Here is a 23,296-nt window from a genome sequence, read left to right on the forward strand (position 1 = left end):
TGAATGGTAAGAACAAGATCCGGGCCATTAACACGTACGCCCTGCCCGTGATCAGGTACCCTGCTGGGGTAATAGGCTGGGCAAAGGAGGAGATAGAAGCCACTGACATAAAGACAAGAAAGCTCCTTACCATGCATGGAGGGTTTCACCCCAAGTCCAGCACCCTGAGGCTGTACGCTAAGCGGAAGGAAGGGGGCCGGGGACTGGTGAGTGTCAGCACCACAGTCCAGGATGAGACAATGAACATCCAAGAATACATTGGGAAGATGGCCCCAACTGACCGAGTGCTCAGTGAACACCTCAGGCAGCAGAAACCCAAGACAGAGGAGGGAGACGAGGAACCATCATGGAAGGACAGGCCCCTGCACGGTATGTACCACCGGCAGATAGAGGAGGTGGCTGATATCCAGAAATCCTACCAGTGGCTGGACAAAGCTGGACTGAAAGACAGCACAGAGGCACTAATCATGGCAGCACAAGAACAAGCTCTGAGTACAAGAGCCATAGAGGCTGGGGTCTATCACACCAGGCAAGACCCCAGGTGCAGGCTGTGTGAAGATGCCCCAGAGACAATCCAGCACATAACAGCAGGGTGCAAGATGCTAGCAGGCAAGGCATACATGGAACGCCATAACCAGGTGGCCGGCATAGTGTACAGGAACATCTGTGCCGAGTATAACCTGGAAGTCCCGAGGTCAAAATGGGAGATGCCCCCAAGGGTGGTGGAGAATGACCGAGCTAAGATCCTGTGGGACTTCCAGATACAGACGGACAAAATGGTGGTGGCTAACCAACCGGACATAGTGGTGGTAGACAAACAGAAGAAGACGGCCGTAGTGATCGATGTAGCGGTTCCGAATGACAGCAATATCAGGAAGAAGGAACACGAGAAGCTGGAGAAATACCAAGGGCTCAGAGAAGAGCTCGAGAGGATGTGGAGGGTGAAGGTAACGGTGGTCCCCGTGGTAATCGGAGCACTAGGTGCGGTGACTCCCAAGCTAGGCGAGTGGCTCCAGCAGATCCCGGGAATAACATCGGAGATCTCTGTCCAGAAGAGCGCAGTCCTAGGAACAGCTAAGATACTGCGCAGGACCCTCAAGCTCCCAGGCCTCTGGTAGAGGACCCGAGCTTGAAGGATAAACCGCCCGCAGGGGCGTGCTGGGTGTTTTGTATATACGTGTGTATGTATGTGTGTGTATATATATATATATATATATTAGGGGTGCAACGATACACAAAATTCTCGGTTCGGTTCCTGTAGTGCCTAAGCATGGATGAGGCGTTGTTGTTATATCCCAGCTCCCTGGCACATAGCAAACACTTCACCTTGTACAAAAGTAACGACAGCTTAACATAAATTGTATTGCACCATCAGTATTATGAAAATACATCTTCTGTAGAAATTTACATACCTTGTTGGGAGGAAAAAAAACAATGTTCCCACACAGGGGAGGACATCCTCCTCTTCTTAGCTGGCTCCATTCTCTCCTGACTTTCTCTCCTCACTCTCATAAACCTCCAAACTGTCTCCAAATTGTCTCCAAACTCTCACTAACCGCAATTCTCCATCAAACACCCACATTTTGAATGAAGTCTGAGGGGTTTATATCGCTGTCATAGCTCGCGGCAAAGTTCGAACCACTTCATGAACCAGTCACGTGGTACAGCCGGGCAGCGAGGCTTCGGACGTCATCATTTTCAGCTCCTCCCATAAATGAAGCAAGCCTCGATACGCGCATCGCGGAAACGCCCCCTCCATTACTCGACACAAGCTTTGAAGGCTCCACAAAGAGTCCTGTCTGACCTCATCTGTTAACCTGTCTGTCACAAGAAGGGGATCAGAGCCGATCACTGATGTAACCTCGCCCCGGCCTTGAGCCTGTTACTCCTACCACACAGCTCAGTACCACTCTAGCTGTTCTCGTCCCACCTAACACCAAACTCACATACTTCTCTGCCACTCCTGACTTCCTCACACAGTGCGACACTTATTACCCTATCACATTGTTGGCAAATGTGTGTATGGATACATATCTAAATGCTGCTCGTGTCATATCGGCGAATAAACTAACAGAGCAGTGAGAATAGCTAAATTACAGCTGATAAATTCTTCCAGCATCCGTGATGTAACACACGTGAAACTCTTCAATACCCCACGTTACATCATGACCTTCACAGGCCCACTAAATGCGTCTGCCCTACCCGTGCCAAAACCGCGAACATCCAAAAACCACCGGTATATATTTGATCTTTATATCAGACAGCTTTATTCTTTAATTAATGTCAGTTTTTCCAATTGATTTGCATATTCGATTTTAAACTGTTGTTTTAGGCATTTTACTATCGATGAAAAAAAAAAACAGGCAGTCATTGTAGAGCCCATTTCGGGGTCCTTGAGCGGTGCATGGTGCAACATGTGTTGGATAATTCGAGAAGAAGCTTCGCAGTTCTTTTGCCGTTGCAGTCCAGAGGCGAGCAGTCTTGTCGCAGCTGAGCTCTATGCGGTTTTCTGAGGAGACGCTGCGTTAAAGTCTGAAGTGGCTCGGAAAGCTGAAATATTTTAGCATTCCTTCGCTGCCGAACTATCTGAAGAGTGTGCTTTTACTTAAAAGCTGTAGTTTAAAATCTAAGTTAGCAAGCCTGTTAGCTGAGTTGTGAAAATGTTGAGCGTCGCCCGAAGCGTTTCAAGGACTCTTCCCACGAGGAGTAACATCAGAAGCGTTTCGTCCTTGATTAAAAAGGTAAATGTCAAACAGTTAAGTAGATGCATTACGATGTGGCCATTAGCTTCCTAGCTTTAGATGCTAACAGCGTAAGCTTGAGGACAGCATATTTAGTCGTGGTTAGATCATTACTGTGTCACTAACAATGAGCACAGTCCAGCAGACACTGTAATAAATGTGTGTCACGAGAAGAGATGTGCAATAACAACATAGTATTGAGCCGCCGCTCTAGCATTCGATGTGCTGGTGTGTTTCATATCTGTGGGGCTAAGCTAACGCGTGCTAGCTCACTTCATTTGATACCGGACCTACCTGGCAGCTGTTTTTCAAAGAGCGGTCATTAGAGAAGCAAGTACTACTTGCTTCGTCATCTACTGAAATATTTTACTTTGGTGTGTGAGTATTAATGTTCGTTTTGAGCTGGTTCCAAGGCTGTAGCAGAGCTGTGACCTTCGGTGAGGCGTCCCCTCCTCCAGCACGCTGCTCCACAGTTTAAGTAACACATTTAGAGCTCGATCTTCTACAGGCTTCGCTTATCTGGATCCCACTATTAAGAATGGTTTCTTGTCACATGTGCTTGTTTGTGACTCCGATAATGTCATCTGTGCTTTGGTTCTTCCAATTTTCATCATCCTGTTGTATTTTTTTTTTAAGTATACTTGGATCTTTCCTTTTGAGGTTCAAAATGTCGAATTTTGTGAGTTCATGGCAAATATTTTGTCTGAGTTAACAGCTGTGTAACTGCGTTGTTCTGTATTATCAGGCATGCTGGACCGGCTTCCAACCAGATGCTCTTAGAGCCCTCTCCAGGAGAGACTATGCGTGAGTATCAACATTAAAGTGCCTGCATTATATGAACGTGCACTAACAGCATGACGTTGATGCTGGTTTGGGAATTTTGGTCGTTTAGAGGTAAAACTATACATTCACTTCCTAATGGCTGTGATTCATATTCACAATTTAAAATACTTTTTTGTCACCAAACAGAATGCCATATTCTGTATTGGTATTTCTAAATAGAAGTCTGAGAAATTTGGATCTTTTGATGTAAACATGAGGTCTGCTGAGTTTGTCACTATCATTGTATGTGCTGCAGGTCTGAAGCCGTCAAAGGTGCAGTCATTGGGATTGACCTGGGAACCACAAACTCATGTGTTGCAGTCATGGAGGGCAAACAGGCCAAGGTGATGCTTTAGATGATTCACATGTTTGTTTGTTTGTTTAATCCCCTATCTTTAATCTGGCAGTATCTATGGAAATGGAACCCACCCTGAGTGCTGATACTAGAGAACTTCTAAGCGGGTAAACTAAATGTTGTGTTAATTAACTCAATGGAAGTTTGTTACTGTATGTGTAAGTAAACCAAAACAGGAAAAAAAAATCAGACTGGCCAAATAGATGGGATCGTAGACACTGATGCAGCATTACTCAAGAGCCTCACTGCCCCAGGATATGATTAATAACAAAAGTTAAACATCAGGGCCCTATTTCAGGAAGCCGGTTTAGTGCAAACTCTGAGTAAGTATACCCTGAGTTAACGAAAACTCTGGGTTTTCGGTTTCACAAAGCGAGTTTAGATTAATTCTGAGCGAGTTACTATGACGACACACTCTGTGAAGCTAACCTGCCCCCTAGCAGGTTTACTTCAACTAACCCTGACTTTCTCCGCCTCTTTGTCGGAAACCTGACTGTAGGAAGTGTCAGACATGGCGTGCCCCCTTCCTTGAAGAGCCAGTAGATGTTGAAGCCCAAATTCTCCGCAGAGCTCTCCGCCGGGAGAGAGTGATTAGAGCGCGTTCGGACATTTTATCATTTCCTGATGATTTTCTGTGTGAACGTTACCGTTTTTCAGCACAATCTATAATTCATTGGAATAACATCCTCAGGCCTAATATTGCTCATGTGACACATCGCGGACATTCTCTCAGTTCTGTACATATTATTTGTATTGCACTTTGGTTTTTTGCAAACGGGAGCTTTCTGTATAATATTGGTGACGCTGAGCCATTTCCAAGGCTACCGTCTGTCGGGCAGTCAGGAATGTTACAGTTGCACTGAAACGTCTCCTGTACTCGTTTGTGGTGTTCCCCGGTCATAGACCCACAAGATTTATCAAAGAGGGATTCCACAAAATTGCAGGTATCAGTATGAACGAAACTTAATTCATGATGTGGTGATATTTGAACTACTACTTAAATTTTACATTTATTCTCACGGTTCCCAGGCGTGATTGGCTGTATAGATGGCACTCACATTCCAATCATTGCTCCTTCAGTAAATGAAGGAGACTATGTGAACAGGAAGTCCTTCCACAGCATTAATGTACAGGTACATAGTTCCCTGTAGCATTTCAAACTAACAAATTATTTCATTATAGTAATGGATGCTAATTTGTGTTCTCTGCACTGTGAAGATCATATGTGATGCTGCCAACTGCTCAGCCTCTGTGAGTGGTGGTGGTGGAGGACCCCCACCTGTTTTTCGGGCCTCCGCTTTTTTTTCTGTTGGCTATAACGGGTCACATTTGAGCATACAGAGTAAGCAAATATGTACTTGTAATGTGCTCAGATAATTTCAATAAGTGCTTACAGAGGGGAAATTAATGTAGCCTCTAACTGCAATCGATTTACATCGGACAAACAGACCAAGCACTATGGCTCATAATACAATTACACCTTACCTGTTTGGACTATATTTTTATATTTCATTTTTACTTGCTGCCAGGAACGTTTGGGGCCTGTTGGGTTGCACCTTCGCTCACATCACATCACAAAATAAAATGTATAACATAAAAAATAAAATATAGTAAAATAACGTGTTAAATGGGTGGAAATCCCTAGATCAATGTTTAAATTAACACTCACGCATTGACTCTGTCGGCTATGTTTTGCCATGCATGCTCCCTTTCTTTTGCAGCTGAGGCTGTGTTACTTTTTTTCCGCAAAATTTGCATGTTATCGGCATATGCTGCCATCAGAATTTCGGCCTCAAGCGCTGTAAAATACATTGACCGCGCCTTCTTTCCCTCCGTCTCCATGGTGACTCGCTTAATCTGTGCTGCACTAATCAGGGCTTTATGTATCCTCGTGCGCGCGTTTAACTTGGGGTTAAAGCAACTCCGCGTTGACTGAACTAATTGTTATCAGCCTTTCTGAAACCGAATATTCCGAGTTGGACAGTTCGGGGTTACTCAACCCTGAGTATAGTTTTTCACTCTGAGTTTTCTAAACCGGCTTCCTGAAATAGGGCCCAGATCAGTGTATCCCTGGTAAAGAAATGGGTAACTTTGTGTAAACAGAATCCAAAGTTGTTTTTTTTTTTCTCTGTAGTTTTTCTACCGTTTTGAGAAAAAAACTAAAAAATGTTAACACTCATTAATTGAGGTTTTTGGTTCTTGGTCTTTTTTTTTCTCTTCTACCTCCAACTTTAAAAACTGGGGTTGATTAATGAATCTGATGAAACAATGATTCCTCCAATCTAAATGTTTTCTTATTTATGTTCAGGTGCTGGAGAACGCAGAGGGAGCGAGGACAACTCCTTCAGTCATTGCTTTCACAGCAGATGGTGAGCGTCTGGTGGGCATGCCTGCTAAACGCCAGGCTGTTACCAACCCTCAGAACACATTGTATGCTACCAAAAGACTGATTGGACGGCGCTTTGAAGACCCAGAGGTCCAGAAAGATCTGTGAGTTCATTTCTGGCCTTTTAAAAGATTTTTAAAAGATTCATTTCTGGCCTTTTAAAAGATTGGTGGCTGTAGCTCAGGAGGTAGAGCAGGTCACCTACTGATCGGAAGGTTGGAGATTTGATCCCAGGCTCCTCCAGTCTGCATGCCAAGTATCCTTGGGCAAGATACTAACACCAAGTTGCTCTCCGATGCATCCATCGGAGTATGAATGTGTGTGAGTGTAGTTAGGAAGCACTCAGTATAGAGGTAGTGCTTGTGAGAATGGGTGTGACTGGGTGAATGTGGCGTGTTGTATAGAGCGCTTTGAGTACTCCGGGAGAGTAGAAAAGCGCTATATAAGAATCGGTCCATTTACCATTCTCAGTTATTGCATTTAAATCTCAAATCCGAGGTTTATTTTTTTAAATGTTGGATATAATGAAAGAAATAAACTTAGCTGGGTAAAAAAAACGACCTTTTTTCCATCAACAGGAAGAATGTTCCCTACAAAATTGTGCGTGCATCAAATGGTGATGCTTGGGTTGAGGCTCATGGCAAAATGTACTCCCCTAGCCAGGCAGGAGCCTTTGTTCTTATGAAGATGAAAGAGACTGCAGGTATAGTTGTGCAGACAGTCAAAAGATAATTTAAATGTTTTGCACATGTGAGCATCAGTTTTGCTTCATATTCATGTTGTAGAGAGCTACCTGGGAAGCACGGTGAAGAATGCTGTGGTCACTGTTCCAGCCTACTTCAATGACTCTCAGAGACAGGTATGCACACACAGGCTTTCTATTGAAGGAAACGTTGCTAAACGTTTTCGCACGAGCACCAAAATATGAATGTTTAAAAGCTGATGTCAGGCCTCCACCAGGGTCTTTTAAGAAAAGCTCAGCTTTTGAGAAGTGAATTATTGTTTTCCTGCTGTGACACTGAGAAGATTCAGGGGTTACTAACTGTAGCAGACTGTATCATGTTTCCACTAGAGTGGAGCAACTTGCAATACATTCAACTGCTTTAAAGACATTTTACTTAAATCTATTTAAACCTCCAAAAACATGTTTAACTGATGCATACATAAAGTATAGTTTTAAATTCAGTTAGAATGGGATTTATAAATTGTATTGTCCCTATGATACTGATATTTTATCCCCTCCACAGATTTGTATTATGCACTATGCCTTCATTGTTTAACTGATGCTATTTTTGGAACATAAAAATGATTCAGACATCCAGACAGGAGAGCACCGAATCACTGTTAACCCAATTCACACAGGATAGAATAATTTGGCCAAGTTCATGTTCAAATCACCAACCTGATTTATAATCAATATATATATTTTAAGGTATAGTGTAATTAAGTGTGCCTATGCCAAGAGGCACACTTATTACTATTCATTGGATTTATTGTGTGGATTTCCTCAAAGGGCATTCACACTATTGAGTTCCTGTTTCTCTTTATTAAGTATGCCTATGCCAAAAGGCACACTTATTACTATTGCTCGGATTTATTATTAAGTGTGCCTATGCCAAAAGGCACACTTATTACTATTGCTCGGATTTATTATTATTATTTATTAGCTAGCTCGGCTAGCTAGCGCCGCTTCGCTCAAAAGCACCCAGGCTTGGCTTTCAGTGAGGCGTCTCTAACTCCTTTCACCCCCGATCGCTCCGCAAACAGTCTTTGTATTAGCTGGACTTATTTTTCGTTTATATGGGCCGATGATGCTGGTCGATGTGGAAAAAATAACTGAGTTGTTCATATACCGGTGGCTAGCTAGCTCCGCGTTAGCCACCGGTATATGTCTCTTCCCCTCGTATGCGGGGAAAGAAACATGCGAGGCGGCCACCGATCGACCGGTGGTGGCTAACGCGGAGCTCAATCGTGGATAAGGGAAACCCAATGCAGGAGAAGCAGGCGGCTGGTGAACTGAATTTCAGGTAAGACGTTATTAACTGCACTCTATTTGGGTCAGATATAAACCGAGTTTAGGTGTAGTTTATTTTCGTTGTGCTGACAGTTACAATAACTGTACTGCGTGCTAGCTAGCACGACGGAGTTTCTATACAGCTGTGCGCGCTAAGTTACTGATGTTGAACTTTATGACAGCCTCCCCTATTTTCAGGCGAGAATGTAGGGGTGTAAACTTCAAATATCTGCTCGTTTTATCAAGAAGTCCCATATTTTATCAAGAAGTCCCATATCTCTCACGATGTTACTACTAGTGCCGCATGGCAACTTGCCGGCTAGCTGGCTAGGGCGGCTTGGCTGACACCCAGGCCGGGCTGACTGATACCCAGGCCGGCTCACGCTCTCGTTTCACCGCCGCATGGCAGCTAGCCGGCTAGCTGGCTAGCGCGGCTTGGCTGCCACCCAGGCTGGGCTGGCTGCCACCCAGGCCGGGCTGGCTGCCACCCAGGCCGGGCTGGCTGACACCCAGGCCCGCTCACGCTCTCGTGTCACCCCTAGTCTTTCGTGATGACTCTTGGTTGGCTGCTGGACTTATTTTTCATTTATATGGGCTGGTGATTCGGTATGAGTGTCCGGTGAACTGAATGTCAGGTAAGACGTTATGTATATTTAAGGTAGTGACTGGAATAAGTCACAAGGTGTCGCTGTTGAGCTGCATATATGTTGTAAATATTAGCAATTTTGACCATTTGTCCTCTGCAGGACACCGTAGTTCAGATTTCTCGTTCGCGTGGGCGCCATCTTGGTTCAGTGTTTACTGTGATGTGCAAAGGTAAGCACTGTCAGTGGCGAACTGCATTGGTTTTGTTTAAAAATAAGTGTTCCACTGTGTAAAATAGCGGTTTGTCATTTAAGCCGAGCATATATTTTGTTTATTGAGAGGTTCATGTATTGTCTGATGAGAGTATGAGACAAAGATATACTTTTCTTTCTTACTCTCATATAAAATATTTAGCTTTTATTAAATAGTTATCTGAATCTTACAACCAAAGTTTGTATAATAATACACAAGATTGGCTGTAGACCATTGTTAATCATTCAGAACACTGTGTAAAAATAACAAAAAAACAAAAAGTGAATGAAAAGTGCATAAATATTTATTTTACGTGTTTGATGTGTGTGGCAGGGCGTGGTCTGCAGTGCCGCTGCAGGGGAGGTGGACCCACCTCAGCGGCATCTGCAATCACGCCTCTCAGGTGTAAAGTCTGTGCTCTCTCTGCTTTTTTTTTTTTTTTTTTTTTTTTTTTTTTTTTTTTGTATGTGTCGGGCTGTGAGATGAAAAGCTACAGCCGGCTGTGTGGGTACAGCAACTATGTGTGAAAAGTGGTCCATAACGTAATGCTTCAAAGTGTGTTCATGCAAACATTGTCGGGTCTGCTTATGAACCTCTGCGCACAGCGTCTACAAATTGGGGCTGTACGAAGTCACCTCATCTTTACACAAAACTGTAAGCTGTCATCTGTGAGGCGCGAGCGGTGTTTGGTTTTACCATAGTTCATGGTGGAGAATGGCTGCTCTGCTGAGTTTTGCTCTCTGTAGCCATTTGAATGGCAAACTATACTGATTAGCGGCGGCATAGGCACACTTAAAATTTCTTCAGAAATTTTCGCTTTCTAGTTCTTTATTATTCTGGTTGCTCCTGTACGTTTTTCGCCACTTAACTACTCCCACAATTTTTGTCCAATTTTTACCATTCAAATTTTAAACTATTCAGCTATTTCTGCTAACGATTGCTATGACTTTTGGTATTTTCTGCTATTATACTTTTAAAAATATTACACTTTTTTCCTTTAATTTGTCCCATTGAAATGAATGGGAAACTTCCACAATTCTGCTAAAACTTGCTTGTTGTTGAAACTTAACTACTTCCTCATACTTTCACCTAGAAACTCCATTCAAACTTTAAAATGTTTTCAGATTATTGGGCTATTCCTCTGTGATTCAGCTTTTTCAGATCTGTTACTGTTTTCATTTAATGCCTCTTTAAGTTTCAGTTGCAGCTTTGTGATTTTTCAGAAAATACACGCGTTGCTATGGTTGATATGCAATTAACTCAGAGTGAGTGCTGGTCCGATCTGAATTTTCTCTTCATGTCTGAACAACTTCTTGCTACTCGCTCAATTTCCACTCATCCCCCACAAATTATACATCAAAATGTAGGTATTTTTGCTGGCTTTAAGACAGTGTCACTATAATTATTGTGCGAGTTACGGTTTTTTCACAATTTGCCTCGAAGTGACACAAGGTCTAAAAACTCCCCATTCAAAGTCTATGGGGAGGTTGTGAAACTCAGAGCTGAAATACTGAAACTGAAGGCATTTTCAAATCGTCATATCTCCTTAACGAAGCGAAGTTAAGACATGAGGCTTGTGCCAATTCATCTTCAGACACTGCTGACACTCACGGTCGAAGCAGTTTTTACAGTCATCTTACCGTTGAGCCATAAATTACGTTTGTTTGAGGGGTGGAAATCTGTCCTCCTCTCATTTTTCAAACTCCGAAAATGAAGCCGTTTCTTCTCTCGTCATATCTCCGCGACGGAGGTACAAAGAGCTATGTAAATCACAGTCAAAGTTCACCAAAGTCCGCTGATTCACCCAGTGCAAGAATTATGCTTCTCTCCCACCTAGTTTTTGAGTTACACAACGTTTTGTAACTCCAAAAAACTGTGTTTTTTCGCCTCTCACCGCGATCTAATTCTGACTGCTCATCACCCTGTTTTCCAGGCGCCCGCTCTCTTTGCCAGTGGCGCGATTGGTAAGGAAACGGCTCTTCAGACCAAAGTTCATGGGTTCAGTTCCACCTTGGCCCACATGTTTGTTTTTTTGTTTTTTTTTTTCACTACAAATTCATATTGATAATTTATTACAATTCGGCAACGTTTTATGATTTTGGCAGCTTTTCTAATATGGGCCTCAGATTCTTGTTAACGCTCCATGGCAGAAATACATACAAGTACGCAGCCTGATGAAGCAGACAGAAGCAGTACCTCTGATTGGTTCAGCATTTTCACCTCTTATCAGCACAAATCTCAGCCTCTTCTGCTGTTTTCATTAGAATTGTAAGCTTTTTCACCTTTTTTCAGTTACGTGAGAACCAGTTTGGCTCAATGAGTAGCTGAAAAATATCAGCCTCTTCTGCTGTTTTAGCAGGATTTCAGAGTTCAGCTTTTTCACTTGTTTTAAGCACAAATTTCAGTTTCTTTACCTCATTTCACAACAAAGTTCTTCCTCTTCACCTCTTTTCTGCTAATTTGAGCTTCTGCTCCACAGTGCACATTTTCCCTCTCATCATATCTTTGTTTGTGACCAGAACTCATTTGGCTCAGAGGGTTGAGCAGCTGCCGTGAGACCCGCTGGCAGAGGTTCGAATCCTGCCTGTGACAGTTGCTACACATGTTCCCTGCTTGCATACGCTCTGCTTTCTTGACACTCTCCAGTGTATCATTACACATACAGCCATCTTCAGCAAGCACGTCTGCTTCTACACCTCTTTTCAGCAGATAATTCTGCTTTTTCAGCTTTTTTTCAGCAGACATCTTCAGCGTTAAGGCATCCACACAGCATTTTCGCAGGAAATGCAAATTTTTTTCTAGTTATTCTTCAAGTTGCCACTTTCTTTGCCGCTTAACTACTCCCTCAGTTTTCAGCCAATTTTCTCAGTTCAAACTCTAAACTGTTCTGCTCTTTCTGCTAATGCCTGCTATGACTTTTGGTACTTATAACTATTATACTTTTTAAAATATTACACTTTTTCCTTTAATTTGTCCCATTGAAATGAATGGGGAAACTTCCACAATTCTGCTAAAACTTGCTTGTTGTTGAAACTTAACTACTTCCTCATACTTTCACCTAGAAACTCCATTCAAACTTTAAAACGTTCTCAGATTATTGGGCTATTCCTCTGTGATTCAGCTGTTTTTTTTTTTTTGTTTTTTTTTAAATATCTTTTACCATTTTAATTTAATGCCTCTTTAAGTTTTCAGTTGCAGCTTTGTGATTTTTGAGAAAATACATGCGTTGTTATGGTTGCTATGCAATTAACTCAGGGTGAGTGCTGGTCCTTTTTCAGTTTTCTCTTCATGTCTGAACAACTTCTTGCTACTCTCTCAATTTTCACTCAACCTCCACAAATTATACATCAAAACGTAGGTATTTTTGCTGGCTTTCAGAAAATGTCACTATCACTGTTGTGGAAGTTACAGATTTTTATCAAATCGCCTCGAAGCAACACAATGTTTGAAATATGAATGTCTCCATAGAAAGTGAATGGGGACTTTGTTCAAAATCACCGCTGGAACTCTCTGAGAGGCATTTTCAAATCATCATATCTCTTTAACAAAGCAAAGTTAAGACATGAGGCTTGTGCCAATTCATCTTCAGACACTGCTGACACTCACGGTCAAAGCAGTTTTTACAGTCATCTTACCGTTGAGCCATAAATTAGCTCCAACAAAGGGCAGCTAGCCACCGGTGTATTTACATGCGGGAAAAAGACACATGCGAGGCGGCCGCCGATCGACCGGTGGTGGCTAACGCGGAGCTCAAACAGATGGCAGCCATGGATCAGGGAAATTGAAGGCAGGAGAAGCAGGTTAACTGAATTTCAGGTAAGAAGTTATGAACTGCACTCTATTTGGGTCGGATATAAACAGAGTTTAGGTGTAGTTTATTTTCGTTGTGTTGACTTTTTACAATCAGTTACAATAAGTCGTACTGCGTGCTAGCTGGCATGACGCAGTTTCTATACAGCTGTGTGCGCGCTACGTTACTGATGTTGAACTTTATTTTATTCATAAGGGTTAGTTCGTAGAGTTGCAAACCGTTCCGTATAAACGGAATCGTCCCGCATTCAGAGAAAATATTACGCGTTTCGTATTGAGCTGAAAAGGAACACAGTTTGTCCCGTACTTCAGGTAGAACGGAAGAAGACACAAAGCTGGATTTATTCTGTCGTTACGCAGCCTCCCCTGTCATTCTCTTGCCTGTTGCAACTTCAATCATGAAACTGATCAATGATCGGCTTTTCTCTCTTGTTTGTTTATCGTGCTAAACAACAGCAGCACGTTTAAGGTTGATCAGCTGTTGTTAGAATTCATTTGATTTTTAATTTCTAGTATCAGCTGATGTTTGCTGGAGCCACAGCTGTAAAAACGTCTGGTCCAAACCAGGAGATGTCCTTACTGAATCATCAGAGCTGAACTGGTGATGGAGAAACAGGTTTACCTTTTAGGTGACATGAATGAGTTGAAGGGAAGTTATGAACTGTTTCTGACAGACAAATAACACCAATATCCTTTTTTGTGTAGCTGACAGCTGGTAACTGTGCAGGGGCGGATCTAGCAAAGCTTTTGCCAGGGGGCCAGGTAGGGCATTAACAGGGAAAGGGGGACACAAAGAAATACTTTTCTTTCTTACTCTCATATAAAATATTTAGCTTTTATTAAATAGTTATCTGAATCTTATAACCAAAGTTTGTATAATAATACACGAGATTGGCTGTAGACCATTGTTAATCATTCAGAACACTGTGTAAAAAATAACAAAAAACAAAAAGTGAATGCAAAAGTGCATAAATATTTATTTTACGTGTTTGATGTGTGTGGCGGGCGTGGTATGCAGTGCCGCTGCAGGAGAGGTGGACCCACGGGCGTAAAGTCTGTGATCTCTCGGCTGTTTTTTGGGTGTGTGTCGGGCTGTGAGATGAAAAGCTACAGCTGGCTGTGTGGGTACACCAACCATGTGTAAAAAGTGGTCCATAACGTAATGCTTCAAAGCGTGTTCATGCAAACATTGTCGGGTCTGCCATGGTACAATGGGACTTCTGCTCATGAACTTCTGTGCACAGCGTCTGCAAATCGGGGCTGTACGAAGTCACCTCATCTTTACACAAAACTGTAAGTTGTCATCTGTGAGGCGCGAGTGGTGTTTGTTTTTTACCATAGTTCATGGTGGAGAATGGCTGCTCTGCTGAGTTTTGCTCTCTGTAGCCGTATGAATGGCAAACTACACTGATTAGCAGCGGCATAGGCACACTTAAAATTTCTTCTGAAATTTTTGCTTTCTAGTTCATCATATACTTTCTTTTTTTTCCAACCCCCCCCCCCCCCTTTGTTTTTTTTTTTTGTTTTTAAAACTGCTCAAAGTTTTTGATAAGACTAATCTACCTCAGTCCCAGAGCAGTTAAGGTGATATGTAGATGTCGGATAATTAGCTTCTGTGTCCTTGTTGCTGCTTTGGAATACACTTGATGATTGAAGTAACGATTCATCTTCGATACTTGTGTCAACTTGTTTCTTTGACAGGCCACCAAAGATGCTGGGCAGATCGCTGGTCTGAGCGTCCTGCGTGTGATTAACGAGCCAACTGCTGCTGCTCTGGCCTATGGCCTGGACAAGACCCAAGATAAGATGTGTGTAGACGACAAAAAACCTTCTGATGTTTACTGCTATGCTTAGGAGTATCAGTACTTGCTAAGAAAGATGATAGATGATCCTGTACATAGAAGAATACAACTACTCGCTCTGTTGTTGTGTTAACCTCTATGAATGTGTTTCCAGTATTGCTGTGTATGATCTAGGTGGAGGTACGTTTGACATCTCAATCCTGGAGATCCAGAAGGGAGTTTTTGAGGTGAAGTCCACCAATGGTGACACCTTCCTTGGAGGAGAGGACTTTGATCAGCACCTCCTCAGACACATTGTCAAGGAGTTCAAGAGGGAGGTGGGTATTCTAACAGTCTTTAAGCCTTGATCTATTTGTGAAGTTTTGCGTTTTCAACCTGCGCTGTTTCTTTTCAGTCTGGTGTAGACCTGACGAAGGACAACATGGCTCTTCAGAGAGTCAGAGAGGCTGCGGAGAAGGCAAAGTGTGAGCTGTCCTCTTCACTGCAGGTACTCCTAGCTTTTATCCTCATGGGAAGCTAATGAGTTTGTGTAGTTGTATAAAAATGTGACACTGAATGGCTGATGTATCACAGATGCTTTAGGGTGTTTTGATTTTGGTTGTACTGCTTGTCATCACATGTCTCAGTGCATGTTGTGTGCCAGCTCTCAGTCAGCTGTCCAGATAATCTGTGTCTGGCTCAGTGTTACAGTGCTGGTAGATGAAGCTCCTGTTTTTTCTTTGCTTCAGTGCAGCAGGTTCTGTTTTAGAATCCGCTGCTGCTGTGCTGCTACAGGACTTGGCCCAGTGAGAGTGGACTGTCCTGATTCTGACCGCAGGCCAGGCCTAGTACAGGGTCACACAAAATGAACCACAGTGCTGAGTTAAAAGCATTTTGTAACTGTTTAAATACTCAGTGATTGTCCTTCTGTTTTACAGACTGACATCAACCTCCCCTACCTGACTATGGATGCCTCCGGTCCCAAACATCTTAACATGAAGCTAACCCGTGCTCAGTTTGAAGGTATTGTTGCTGACCTTATCCGCCGCACCGTGTCTCCTTGCCAGAAGGCCATGCAGGATGCTGAAGTGTCCAAGGGAGACATCGGAGAGGTGCTGCTGGTGGGAGGCATGACACGCATGCCCAAGGTACACAAGACAGATGTTTAAAACCACCAAAGTGCATGAAATAACTCAGGGTGCACATACTTTATACTTGTGGGACTAGGTGGAGTAAACAAGTAAGTTCTGCAGCTTCCATGGCAACGAATAGTTAACAGTAGACAAAGTGGTACACACCACAAATGTGTGGTCTGGTTTGGGGACATAATGACATTTACAGTGGCTTGCAAAAGTATTCGGCCCCCTTGAACCTTTCCACATTTTGTCACATTACAGCCTCAAACATGAATCAATTTTATTAGAATTCCACATGAAAGACCAATACAAAGTGATGTACACGTGAGAAGTGGAACGAAAATCATACATGATTCCAAACATTTTTTTACAAATAAATAACTGAAAAGTGGGGTGTGCATAATTATTCAGCCCCCTGAGTCAATACTTTGTAGAACCACCTTTTGCTTCAATTACAGCTGCCAGTCTTTTAGGGTATGTTTCTACCAGCTTTGCACATCTAGAGACTGAAATCTTTGCCCATTCTTCTTTGCAAAACAGCTCCAGCTCAGTCAGATTAGATGGACAGTGTTTGTGAACAGCAGTTTTCAGATCTTGCCACAGATTCTCAATTGGATTTAGATCTGGACTTTGACTGGGCCATTCTAACACATGGATATGTTTTGTTTTAAACCATTCCATTGTTGCCCTGGCTTTATGTTTAGGGTCGTTGTCCTGCTGGAAGGTGAGCCTCCGCCCCAGTCTCAAGTCTTTTGCAGACTCCAATAGGTTTTCTTCCAAGATTGCTCTGTATTTGGCTCAATCCATCTTCCCATCAACACTGACCAGCTTCCCTGTCCCTGCTGAAGAGAAGCACCCCCAGAGGATGATGCTGCCACCACCATATTTGACAGTGGGATGGTGTGTTCAGAGTGATGTGCAGTGTTAGTTTTCCGCCACACATAGCATTTTACATTTTGGCCAAAAAGTTCCATTTTGGTCTCATCTGACCAGAGCAGCTTCTTCCACATGTTTGCCGTGTCCCCCACATGGCTTGTCGCAAACTGCAAACTGGACTTCTTATGGTTTTCTGTTAACAATGGCTTTCTTCTTGCCACTCTTCCATAAAGGCCAACTTTGTGCAGTGCACGACTAATAGTTGTCCTATGGACAACTATGAGCCACCTGAGCTGTAGATCTCTGCAGCTCGTCCAGAGTCACCATGGGCCTCTTGGCTGCATTTCTGATCAGCGCTCTCCTTGTTCGGCCTGTGAGTTTAGGTGGACGGCCTTGTCTTGGTAGGTTTACAGTTGTGCCATACTCCTTCCATTTCTGAATGATCGCTTGAACAGTGCTCCATGGGATGTTCAAGGCTTGGGAAATCTTTTTGTAACCTAAGCCTGCTTTAAATTTCTTAATAACTTTATCCCTGACCTGTCTGGTGTGTTCTTTGGACTTCATGGTGTTGTTGCTCCCAATATTCTCTTAGACAACCTCTGAGGCCGTCAAAGAGCAGCTGTATTTGTACTAGGGCTGCCACAAACGATTATTTTGATAGTCGACTAGTCACCGATTATTTTTGCGATTAGTCGACTAATCAGATCATGCATCCATTGGAGTAAAATGTACATCTTATTGCACCAGCATGCTCTACTCTTATGTAACGATCATTAGCTTACAGCTTTAAGTGTTTAAGGTATGTGCTAACTAAAAATAAAGACAAGATGATAGTTTATTAAATTTTAATGAAATTTGCAGATTGTTTCGGTGAAGTTTAAACTCCTTGCTATCTAAAATATAACAGGACACCGGAGTATATTCTCGAGCATCTCACACTTCTGATAATCAGTTGTCTTCTTGACGTTTATTCAGCTGTGTAAAAACTAAAACTTCAATCTCAGCCAAACGGATTTACTCAGATAACTTCAAAATGTTATTGTTTGGCTTTTTTTAGTATTTTATTTGTTCCTAAGTGACTTATATATGTTTAACCTGAGTAGCGAAAGACGGCAGTGGGTTTGAAAACGATTTGCCGGGAGTCCGGTGTTCTCACGGGCTCTAGTGAGCCTTGCCCCCGGCTAGCTATCGAGCTAGTGGGTAACAGACGTCTCCGAAAACGTCGGAACGCCTTTGAAAATATGTGGTGTCTTGATAAACTGAGCAGATATTTGAGGTTTATACAGCTACATTCTCACCTGAAAATATGTTAAACGTTTATTTTGTGACCCAGAAAGAATAATAAGAGTAATATTAAAACTAACTAGCTGCCGCCATTGTTGTAAACTGAACTGAGCTGCACTTTGAATTCTGGGACACAGCTTCTTCTTCTTCTTCGGGGTTTAACGGCAGCTGGCATCCTTGTACATGCAGTGCTGCAATCTTTTGTTTCAGTCTGTTATTACACTCTTAAATCCTACTACTTATTCCTGCGTCTTTTGTGATCTTACAAAGCTTCGAATGACGCGTCGACTATTAAATCAGTCATCGACGATTTTGATAGTCGACGTAATCGTGACTAGTCGACTAATCGTGGCAGCCCTAATTTGTACTGACATTAGATTACACATAGGTGCACTGTATTTAGTCATTAGCACTCATCAGGCAATGTCTATGGGCAACTGACTGCACTCAGACCAAAGGGGGCTGAATAATTACACACACACACACACACACACACACACACACACACACACACACACACACACACACACACACACACACACACACACACACACCACTTTTCAGTTATTTATTTGTAAAAAATGTTTGGAATCATGTATAATTTTTGTTCCACTTCTCAAGTGTACACCACTTTGTGTTGGTCTTTCACGTGGAATTCCAATAAAATTGATTCATGTTTGAGGCTGTAATGTGACAAAATGTGGAAAAGTTCAAGGGGGCCGAATACTTTTGCAAACCACTGTATACATTGCAAACAGGTGTATTTTTTTTCGTAGTTGAGCTAACATGCAGTGCACTTTAGTTTTCGGCAGCTTGACAGTTGAATTGTTGGCTCATTACTGGCTCATTAACTTTGACGTGATCTCTATCTGCACAACCCTAGTGCACAGACAATAAGAAGAACATAGATTTGTACAGTGCCTTAACAAAAGAGTAAATAAACAACGTTTTCTGCATTTTGAATATGATTTTTATAATGCTGATTTTAATGCATGCATAACTTGTAATTAACACCCCCCACCACATCCGCCCTGCAGGTTCAGCAGACAGTCCAGGATCTGTTTGGCCGAGCCCCCAGCAAGTCTGTGAACCCTGATGAAGCTGTCGCTATTGGGGCAGCCATCCAGGGTGGCGTTCTGGCTGGCGATGTAACCGATGTGCTGCTTTTGGATGTGACTCCACTGTCGCTGGGTATCGAGACTCTGGGTGGTGTCTTTACCAAACTCATCAACAGGAACACCACAATTCCCACCAAGAAGAGCCAGGTATTTAAAGCAGGACTGCAGTCCCACAGTCTCAGTGAAGCCCCATGTGATCTACAGTGTCACATGTTCCCCTCCAGGTGTTCTCCACAGCAGCTGATGGACAGACTCAGGTGGAGATCAAAGTGTGCCAGGGTGAGAGAGAGATGGCGACAGACAACAAGTTGCTGGGTCAGTTTACTCTGGTAGGAATCCCTCCAGCCCCTCGTGGAGTCCCTCAGATCGAGGTCACATTCGACATCGACGCCAACGGCATCGTCCATGTGTCGGCCAAGGACAAAGGCACAGGCCGCGAGCAGCAGAGTCAGTGCACACAGTAAACCAGTCTGAAAGCTGAGAACTTTGTTTTTTTTCCCACTTAATGTGTTAGCAAGTCAAGCTAAAAGACATTTCAAACTGCTGAAAATAATCTGCATTTTTAGATAAATGTTAACACTTAACTTGGTTGACTTTTACAGTTGTTGCTAAGACAGACTAGATAGGGAGGTTAATATTTATGCATGTTGCTGTAATCACTTGGCCCTTACTCAGTCTTGTTTCAGACAACTGTTTTTTTTTTTTTTGTTTGTTTTTGTTTTTTCCTGCATTACGACTCGGTTTGAATTGGTTTCTGTAAAAGTCAAAGTGCACATATAAATATCTCATTTCCTCCTTTACAGTTGTGATCCAGTCATCAGGAGGTCTCAGTAAAGATGACATTGAGAATATGATCAAGAATGCTGAGAAGTATGCAGAGGAGGACCGGAGGAGGAAGGTAACAGTCAAACTGTAAAGACAAAAGTCGGGGGTGAAATCTCACCGTCTTGATTGATGGGCACTTTATTGTCAACATAACTCAGTGCAACACAGAAAATGTTCATCTTAAAACACATAAATCAGTTCACACTTATTTATACAAGGCTCATTCCTAATGGGTCATCTCAAGACACTTTATGTTGAACAGACTTGAAACTAGCTGCAAACAAAGGACTCAATGCAGTTTCACCCACAGTTACATCTGTTCAGTTGGTTTACAGGCATTTCCACATTGGCTTTTTAGGCCTAGAAGTTGCACGTCTTACACACAGATGATGCTTCACTACTGTGTTGTCTGTGGTTTTAGTATCTGGTAAATACTGAGTTGTCTTGCTGCAGGACCGTGTGGAGGCTGTCAACATGGCTGAGGGCATCATCCATGACACAGAATCCAAGATGGAAGAGTTCAAAGACCAGCTCCCTGCTGATGAGGTAATGCTCTAAACTTTGTTGTAATTTACTGAGATTAAATTAATGTTTTGTGCTTGATTTTTGTCTTATTTTCCCCCCCTATTTTTGTGAAATCAGTGCACCAAGCTGAAGGAGGAGATTTCAAAGGTCAGGAATCTGTTGACCAATAAGGACTCTGAGACAGGCGAGAACATCAAGCAGGCCGCAACCAACTTGCAGCAGGCATCACTCAAACTGTTTGAAATGGCCTACAAGAAGGTAGAAAGCATTTACTTACCTTGAAACTGTGTATATCAGTGTGTGCTGTACTGTAAAAGTCTTGACCAGACCCTCATTTTATTACATTTTGCTTCCAAGAATCTTTTAAATCAGAAAAATGCTAACTGTAAAAGGAATAAGAATATTTTTGTACAAACAAGTTGACTACCAAAGAGCTATTTGCTGAAAACGAGGCATATCTTAGAATGTGCAATTTCCATAAAAATTTGGGAAAACTAGAGGTGAACAAACCCAAAAGAAGTAAAAGGTCACACAGATTAAAGCGGTTTTGTAAAATTCTGCTCAGTGTTTGTGAAAGTCTTTAATTCCTTTTGTTCCTGCAGATGGCAGCAGAGCGGGATAGCAGCAGCAGTTCCAGTTCTTCAGAAGGAGAGAAGAAAGAAGGCCAACAGTAGATCTTATTAGTACTTGGCTGTTATGAGATGACCATGACAGCAGAGGACTGTTGGGCTTGTGTGGTGGACTAGGCGGAAGGATGATCGCCAGAGTCATTCTTGCATAACACAACATTCTACTGTGTTTTGGCAGTAAAATAGAAAAGATAAATGTCAGTGTATGTTCCTCCATGTCCCATGATATCCTATTTCTAATTTAACTGTCTGGAAAAAAAAGTTGTTTATTTTTACAAAGATGTTAATTTCCATTCTGAGGTAGTGAAACATTTTCTTGTTGAAGATATCACATTTCTTTTGTTCAGTTTCGGAAAGCGGGATGCTCGTTCATAGCACTTATTTGTACCGGTTCACTCTGAGAGGTGTGGTACAGAGGATGTACAACTGCAGAGTGCTGAATAAGAAAAGTCTCCTTTTGGTGTACTCTATTAACATCTCTGAGGCTGCCAGTCCCCCTCCCTGTTGTCCTGAGTGCACTCCATTGACTTGCATTCATTTAGTCTCTTGTAAGAACTGGTTTGTGATCATGTGGTCACATTTTCTGGCATCACGCCAATTCCTTAAACAGTAAATTCAAAGTATGTCTGTGAGATGAGAATTTTAAGAATATAATAAGTATGTGAGAAACTCCCTTTTGGCTCTTAAAAATGCACTTCTTTGGTCACCTTAAACCGAGCATGGGTTGAACTCAACACAACACATGATGGGACAGCTAACTAGATGACATCATGGTTCACTTCTGACAGACAACAGGAGAAAGAAGAGTCATGCATGAGTGTGGAGCAACTGTGTCATTCATTGACGGCCAGAAACTGCTCTGTGTACAGTGACTTGCTGTTTTGAGCACTCTACTTTAAAAAGAAGCACGAAGTAGTGTATTGAATTGAAAGTTCTGTTTATTGTGAGAGTATGGGATGGGTGATTATATTAATGAAGTGAAAACTGAGAATCATAGTAACTTGCCTTTATCTTTTTTTTTCTTTTTTTTAAATAAAAAATATGAAATATGAGTGTTTTTTTTTTCTTTTTTTTCATTTTCTTTTTTTTTTCTTCATGTCTTTTATTCTTTCTAGTATTTCAAAAACTTCCTGATTTTATTTTCTTGCGCATTTGTGATACTTGCTTGTTTCAGATAATGAAACTTTAATATTGGACAAAGACAGTGTGAGCAAAGAAATCAGTTTTTGAAAAAACCGTGCCATTAAGGGAGAAAAGAGAGCCAGGTAGGCTTGGTTCTATGCGTTAAAGTTGTTGCTCCAGAAAGTTCCCTGCTTACCAGCAAAAACCGCAATCAAGCATTAGTGATGACTGTCAATGAGCCTTTCATACCACTGTGAAGGAATTTTGGACCACCCTTCTTTACAGAATTGTTTTAATTCAGCATGAGTTGCCTGTTTAAGGGATGCGTCCCAATAGGCTTTAAGTTCAGACTTTTGAGTAGGCTCAAAACTAAGAATCCTTTGTGGTGTTTTTTTTTTTTTTTTTTTTAGCCTTTCAGAAATGGACTTGTTTGGTGTATTTGAGATCATTGTATTTCTGTATAATCCAAGCGTTCTGGAATCATAACCCGGTCTGTGGCGCAAAAAAGGTTGGGGACTGCTGCACTAAAGGATGTTGGACCTTTATGCCAACCTCTTAGTTCTTGGTGAGAAATATGCCTGAGTAGCTCACTGGAGGTCATTTTATAGGGCTCTGACAGTGTTTCCCATGTTCCTACTTGCACAAGAAATCATCTACAGGACTAGGTTGATGCCCTTCTGCAACAGGGTTGTTATGGCCCATCTTTCTGTATCTCCTCCACACTCCTGAGACTGTGCTAGGAAACACTGCGAACCTTCTCGTGATGGCTTGTATTGATGTGCCATCCTGGAGGAGCTGGACTACCTATGCAACTGGAATGGGATGCACTGGCAAAAAAAAAGTAAAACTAGTGAAAAATCAGCCCTTGACCACCACTTTATTCCCACAGCATTACAACTGAATGCACAATTGTGAGAATACGTGTATTTGCTTAGGAAATACATATTTAACTAATTTCACTTGGTCAACCCAGTGAAAAGTCATGTTTTCAAGCTTTTTTCCATGATGTTGGATGAAATAACTGAGACATTTACA

The 23,296-nt window shown here is 42.3% G+C and overlaps 1 protein-coding gene across 1 annotated transcript; it reads left to right on the forward strand.

Moving 5' to 3' along the window:
• Positions 1–2,430: 2,430 nt before the first annotated feature.
• hspa9 (heat shock protein 9) lies at positions 2,431–22,135 on the forward strand. The gene is made up of 16 exons (XM_040002073.1): positions 2,431–2,741; positions 3,487–3,545; positions 3,820–3,907; positions 6,227–6,408; positions 6,883–7,007; positions 7,090–7,163; positions 14,667–14,773; positions 14,922–15,084; positions 15,162–15,254; positions 15,685–15,894; positions 19,080–19,307; positions 19,385–19,607; positions 19,964–20,058; positions 20,439–20,531; positions 20,628–20,768; positions 21,113–22,135. The coding sequence occupies exons 1-16, from the start codon at positions 2,661–2,663 to the stop codon at positions 21,182–21,184; spliced, it is 2,034 nt and encodes a 677-aa protein (XP_039858007.1). The 5' UTR covers positions 2,431–2,660; the 3' UTR covers positions 21,185–22,135.
• The last annotated feature ends 1,161 nt before the right edge of the window (positions 22,136–23,296 follow it).

The sequence above is a fragment of the Simochromis diagramma genome, unplaced genomic scaffold (genome assembly GCF_900408965.1).
Source record: "Simochromis diagramma unplaced genomic scaffold, fSimDia1.1 OVJJ01000738.1, whole genome shotgun sequence".
Lineage (NCBI taxonomy): Eukaryota > Metazoa > Chordata > Actinopteri > Cichliformes > Cichlidae > Simochromis > Simochromis diagramma.